The following is a 7160-nucleotide window of genomic DNA, read 5'->3' as shown; positions in this document are numbered from 1 at the left end:
ATGTTGAAACACAACGACGATATAAAGAATACAAGAGAAAACTGTTCGTTATATCAAGACAAACGTTTCTAGATCGACAGCCGATTGAACCTTCAGTCGGATAATAAGGCATCCGGCTTTGCAGAAATTGCTTACAAACACAATGGTCTCTGCTAACGAAGACATTGTAAGATATCATGCCAGAAGATTACCCAGCTCACTTACACATGTAAAATATCTCGAAAGATACTCAAAACATCTGTAAAAGTCAGAAACAAAAACTATTTTAAAGCGTCCAAATAAGTTAGAAAATAAATAAACAAAGCAAAAACTATAAAATATAAGTAATATAAGAGGATATAATTAAAAAATAAAAATTTGACAAAAACAATATAAATGATTTTTAATTCTTTTTATTGTATAGAAATATTATAATAATCTATGTTTGTTTCTGTTCATGAAAGAACAAAGATTTCAATTTAAACATAATATGGATAAATACATGATACTATCATATTTATAATAAAAGTTGCTTCAAGAATTATTGCTTGTTTTGTATTTTCAATTATTTATTGTCGCTGCTTTGATATTATTTTATCAGGAAATAAATATATACAATATCTATTGCTTCAATACCTATTGCTATGATCTTTCAAAATAGAACGGGAGAAAGCATACATATTTACAGTTGATCGTCGTTAATCGTAATTATTCGTATTAGATCGGCGTGTTTGAATTTTAAGGGTGAACTTCAACGAATAACGAAAACGTCTTATTGTCTAGTTAGCATACGACTGTTGTATCTGATGAATCCTCGGATAATAAAAGCATGTCTCGCTTATCGTTATTGTAAGTCGTATTTTTTTAAACATTATTTTTTTCCAATGTATTATATTATTTTCTATTAAATCAAAGTTTAATTATATTCATATACATATCAGATTTACATAATTACATGTGCAATTAATAATAAGTAATAATAAGTTTAAATGTCTAATAATGTTATACGTGCAAGTTCCTAATTTTACATTATAATATAAAAATAACGAGAATAAATTAAAAGATTTTTTTTTTTCTTTACTGTCCTGCTGTGAAATGTTTTTGAAACTTTTATAATGATTTTCTTCCGTTTGCGTAATCCTAACAACGGTTGTCGATTGTTAATTTAGTTTCCGTTTCTAGACTATTCTGTTCAAAATATTTTGCGTGTACACAAGTAATTGTTATCCGAATTTATGGGATAACACGCAAGTTTATGATCTTGATAACGATAACTTTTGCAAACACAGCAGTGCATTGTTTCTTTACGTTGTGCGATGAACGTTCATTAATAAATCACTTGGCTTTTTGCAGATATTTCGGAATAATTGCCATAACGGTATTTGGCGTTAATGGTTATATAACGTACTTGAATATACCATGTGAACCATGTCTTAAAGATTACCGTAACAAAGAAACATATTACAAAAGCAAGGAATTTTGTGAGGGGTGTATTCCAAATTATAACAATTTCGGTATGTTAACAAATACCGATACAATATATAAGCAAGATTATAATATCAGTGATTTAACTATAATATACATTATTATTATTATTATTATACAGGGTATCTCACGAGCGAACCGACAAACTTCTAGAATGTGTTCTAGAGGTCATTTTCAGCAAAAAAGTTCATATATTTTATAAGTCAATTCGACTCAGTTATCGAGATATAGATAATTTTATTAATATTGTAACAGACAAAAATTATCAGGCATTTATAATTTTTATGTGAATATTATTCTTTTAATCATATTAATTCTTCAAACTTGACGCTTTTAAACAATCTACTAAACTATCAATGTACGATGTATACAGAAATTTGTAATAATAATATGGCTATGTGCGATAGCCTTAGCACTATTCAAACATCAATCTTCAATGTCAAATAGATATTTGGGGTAACATACTGCGTATCTGACAGAAACCGATGTTTTGAGCGAGGCGGAATCGGTATCAGAAATTTGCGTTACTGACAAGAATTAAATTCTTCATATCTCGTTAAATGAGCCAAATTGATCTATAGTGTGTATTAATTTTTTTGCTTAAAATGACTTTTAGAACACATTCTAGAAGTTTGTGGATTTTCTCGCGAGACACCCTGTATATATCATATGATGAGAATTTTTGAATATCGAAATTGAAACGGTTTATAGATAGGATATATTAACCTAATAACATATTGCAAATATCGCAAATATATTTATGAATATAAAAGCCGTTTAAAGAATTATTTAATTTAATATTAATCGCGTGATATTTCCGTAATAAACAAACTTGATTTATTTCTTAATATTTTTGTAAGTTAGAGATTTTTATCTTTTATTCATACATGTTATATATTTGCTTTTTATAATATAAAAATTAATCTATCATTTTCGTGGTAGCAAACGTTCAGCTTAAATTTCAGATTTAAACTTTTTTTTATTAATAATATATAATTACATCTAAATATAAAGAATAAAAAAATATATATATACTATATATATACTATATACATACATATACATACAGACATACATATATATATATATATTTTTTTTTTTTTTGTATGTAGGATATTCCTCTCTAGATAAATTTAAAAACATATTATTAAAATATAAGGGCGATTCCAATAACCCTTGCACCAATTTTTACGGATACGTCTGCGATATTTGGGACAAAGCCAATTCTCTGTTTCAGTCGAAATGGTCTATAAAAGACTATAACCAGTATACGACTTATCATCGTATAAAACGTATGTACTTATCTCTCTGCTATGTGAAGTAATGTATAATTAAATTCTCACATATACAAAAAATGCTCTGAAAAGCATCTAGCAGTATTTCAATTGTCTTAAAAATTTAAGACGAAAAACGTTAGCAACGTAATATTATAAGTTTTTTTTTAGTGTTTCTGGAAAAAGAAAATACATATAATAATTTCCTATTCGTAAAAATGGCCAAACAATTGTATCGATCATGCATAGATGAAGGTACAAACTAATTATTATTTATATTATTTATTTTTATTACTTTATATTATTATTCTTCATTCTTTCTAACTATTAATATCTAACAATTTCACAATATATTTACAATAACTAATATCAAACAATTTAAAAAACTACATTACATACGTGTTTTAATGTGGCTTAATCAACAAATTATTAATAGTTATTTTTAAATAAATTTTGGAAATATGTTTGCAATTATTTGACACTACCTTCATTCTTTTACATCGGTCGCATCACAGACTCTCGTGAAAGAAGAGGATTAAAACCTATACAACAAATGTTGGATGCCACTGGAGGATGGCCAATTCTAATGTCTGAAGAAGAGTGGGACGCGAAAAATTATACTTGGCAAAAGATGGACAATGATTATTTTAAATTGTACACCTTTCCTATTCTTTTCAACATATTATTTTCAACTGATTATGAAAATCCTCGTATTATGGTATATATTTCTATTTACATTCTATATATACTTATATGCGTATGTATTTTTGCTTGCGTGCATGGGTATATGCGGATACGCATGAGTATATGTGCCTATAATACTTATATACTTTTAGTTACGACGGCAAGATTATAAGATATAATATTATACATCAGAGAATAAAGCAATAACAAGTACCAACATATTTAATATAAACAAATACGGTTACAGATACTGTCATCGCTTCAACAACCTCTCGGTAACAAAATACAAATTGATACACAACAATTGCCTTACGATATGTATATGAACACAATAATGAAGGTAGTATGTGCTTTCGCAAAAGACAAAGGAATTCAGATTCCGGTGCAGAAACTGCTCATGGATGTAGGAAACCTAATGGAATTCGAAATAGATCTTAAAAACGTAATTATTCATACTAACGTTATGTAAGAGACTTTAACTAATAATATATTTCAAATAAATCCATCTGCTAACATCATAGATTATTGGATACAACGAAAAAAGCACTCCAGTTGGTAATAAAATGACGATTGCGGAATTACAGGAATATTACGACCTTGCGGGAGCTCAACATGCCACAGCGAAGGTAATATTAATATAAATATCATTTTTACAATAATCACTATAAATAATTAAATTCCATTATTAATATTTTTGTATGTTGACTATATTCGATTTTATATAGTAAAATTTAACTAAACTTTATCTATTTGACAAATAAAACATAGCATAAATGTAATATTCTCAATAAAATTGAGCATACTTATTAACATACAATATTTGTTTTCTAATCCAAAAATAAATATTAATATCTCAGTATTACTATTTAATAAAATTATGTTTGTAATCGCATTTCTATCTATTGATGTTTATAATTCTTTACAATACACGAATGTATCGATATCATTTTAGATTAATTGGCTGGATAAAATACAAATTGCTTTCAAATTTTTTGACATAACTATAGACGCTTCGGAAACTGTCCTCATCTTTAATAAAGAAATTTTACATAAATTGGCGCATTTGCTAGACATCACACCGCAACATGTAATCGGTAACGTAACATCAAACAATATTTCGGTTGTAGAAATCCATACTTAATTATTTTTCCACAGTTAATTATTTACAATGGCACGTCGTGAGTACATTTATGGGTAATTTGAATAAACAAATGAGAGATATTGAATTAGATCTTTATTATTCATACGATATTAAACTTCATGATAAGCTAAAACAAGAACAGCGGTGAGTTGTGAATATTAAATGTGAAATGTAACTTCGGATTTTTTGAATAGAATTTCAATAAAATATTTTTTTTTATCTTGTAGATGGTTAAAATGTATTAAGGCATTTGAGATGAAAGATATCGTCGTCTTACCGTTTATCTATGGCTCAAAAACATCTACTTCGATAAATGAAATGTTAAATGTAAATTTTTATACATAAATCCATTCTGTTTAAAAATATTAATTAAAAATAACAGAAACTAAAATTTCCAAAAATTTTTTTCGTTATTCTTGCTGTTTAAGATACTTGACATATTTGATGACATAAAGAAAGAAATGATGAATTATATAAAATCTTTAATGTGGCTAAATAAGTTGACGAAAAACTTTATGGTACAAAAAATTAATAATATATCACTGAATATTGGTTATTCTGAATGGTACCGGCATCAGATAGTACTCGCACAAATGTATAAAGGAGTAGGAATCGATCTATCGCATAAATGAAGTTAATTTCTTTGTTATATAAATAAGTATAAATGCAAATAACTGTTTTTTTATTCTAGTTGGAGATCGGTAATAATTATTTCACAAATGTATTAGCTATCATAAAGTATCAAAATATAATAAAACAAAGAAGTTTCAGAGACAAAAGTTCATATAGGTTCAGTTTTATTATTAAAAAATTACTTAACTTCAATCAAATATGTGTGTTGTTTGTGTATAAAATATTATATTATATTTATAGGTGGTCATTTGATTTTTTATCTGACAATCCCAGTTATGACCATCACTCTAATGAGATATGTGAGTTTACAATTAGCGTAAAATATTCGGCGGGCGATACATAACATAAAATTAAAATAATATGATATTTAAATAATAATATATAGCAATATATTGTGTGAAAAATAATAAGAGAACACATTACATAAAATCCCACACACACAATTTATCTTAATTATAATACTTTCAGATATACCTGTTACTATAATGCAATTTCCGTATTTGTCAGCCAATGTACATACAGCGTAAGTGCATAAAATACAAAATGTTATTAAGCAAGAGAATAAAAATTTTATGTCATAATTTAAAATTATAATTATGTTTTTCAGTGACGCTAATTACGGCGGAATAGGTTCGGTTATCGGACAACAGTTGGCTCACGTTGTAAATTTGTATATTGGTGAGTTCTAATAAACTTTTAATTTCATTTTCTATCTCATTTATTTTATGAAACTTATAGGATTATATTTCGACAATTATGGCAATTTAAAATTGGATACTGAAATTAGACACGCTTATGAAAAAAGAACACACTGTCTCTTTCTGTCAATTATAAACAATATTGAACAATATCACAGTTTTATTCTAAATATAACGATCAAAAATCCAGAATATATTCAAGTATGTACATCACTGTATCAATTTATGATAAAAATTTGCTTGTTGATATACGTTTTCTTATTTCTTTTCAAATGACAACTAAGAAGTGCAAAAATATGCGCTAGATTATGCGCGGCATACAACCGTGATTAGTTTTTAGTATTTTATATTTCATAAGTACAACACAAGTTTGTGTCGATCGGATATTCATTAAAGTTGATTTTAGTTGTACAAAAATCTTATTAAGGATGAAGGCGTTGCACATTTTATTGGCACACAAATTGCTTTCGCGGCATTAAAAAGAAAAAGTTCATTCCCGATGTTAAGTGACTACCAAAGCTTCAAAATTACAAAAGACACAGCTGAAGATATTAGCCGCCAACCTCGAAAGATTCAGAATATTGTAAGCCAGGAGAGATTGTTTTTTCTCCATAACACAATGGTAAGTATGTCGAGATATGTATATATAACAAATTTATATACGTATGTACTATATATAGAATCTCATTTTTACACGATATTTATATATTATTATCGTAAAAAAAAATATTCAGAAATTATTTTTTTTTCTACGATTTGTATAAATTCTAATTGGATTTATAATTTATTTTAAAGATAACATGCGGGACAACATTTCCTTACAACGAAGATTTTAATAATATCAGGGCTATTAAAGCGCAAATTAACAGCAATCTGGCTAACATAAAGGATTTCTCTGAGGTATTTGATTGTCCAGTAGACAGTCCAATGAACCCTAAATTAAAATGCAAAACTTGGAATGAGGCAACACCTGAAGAGCATTTTTACTACGGAACAAATTAAAAAATCGGATGACACATTATTGATAATTCTGATGAAGCATTATCATCAATGGAGTTTGGATGAATGCTATAATAACATCACTGCATTTGTCTGCTGGCGATTATGTAATGCAAAAAACGAGAAATTGAACATTGAATATATTAGCTGCTATTGCGCATATTTTTTTTTTTTTTATTATAGTTAAACTAGCTCAAAAATACAGAATATGATCGCAGAGATAAAAAGAATTCTATTAGATTATCTTATATAATTATACATTATATA

The 7160-nt window shown here is 27.1% G+C and overlaps 1 protein-coding gene across 1 annotated transcript; it reads left to right on the top strand.

Annotated features, from left to right (window-relative positions):
* Positions 1 to 751: 751 nt before the first annotated feature.
* LOC115233698 (membrane metallo-endopeptidase-like 1) lies at positions 752 to 7154 on the top strand. Its single transcript, XM_029804261.1, has 18 exons — positions 752 to 828; positions 1333 to 1493; positions 2577 to 2756; positions 2910 to 2993; positions 3254 to 3456; positions 3670 to 3864; positions 3944 to 4048; positions 4375 to 4516; positions 4578 to 4707; positions 4791 to 4890; positions 4992 to 5168; positions 5255 to 5352; positions 5437 to 5495; positions 5665 to 5719; positions 5804 to 5874; positions 5935 to 6095; positions 6301 to 6516; positions 6690 to 7154. The coding sequence occupies exons 1-18, from the start codon at positions 809 to 811 to the stop codon at positions 6894 to 6896; spliced, it is 2364 nt and encodes a 787-aa protein (XP_029660121.1). The 5' UTR covers positions 752 to 808; the 3' UTR covers positions 6897 to 7154.
* Positions 7155 to 7160: the final 6 nt, after the last annotated feature.

This window comes from Formica exsecta, unplaced genomic scaffold (genome assembly GCF_003651465.1).
Source record: "Formica exsecta isolate Colony F162 unplaced genomic scaffold, ASM365146v1 scaffold182, whole genome shotgun sequence".
NCBI classification, from domain to species: domain Eukaryota; kingdom Metazoa; phylum Arthropoda; class Insecta; order Hymenoptera; family Formicidae; genus Formica; species Formica exsecta.
This window is presented reverse-complemented; position numbering and strand designations above follow the sequence as displayed.

Bases quoted from the DNA above. Each gene is read 5' to 3' on its own strand.
- LOC115233698 (XM_029804261.1), top strand. From the start codon at position 809: ATGTCTCGCTTATCGTTATT. The intron at 5,720-5,803 runs GTAAGTGCATAA...TATGTTTTTCAG, and splicing joins TCAGCCAATGTACATACAGC to TGACGCTAATTACGGCGGAA. The intron at 6,517-6,689 runs GTAAGTATGTCG...TTTATTTTAAAG, and splicing joins TTTTTCTCCATAACACAATG to ATAACATGCGGGACAACATT.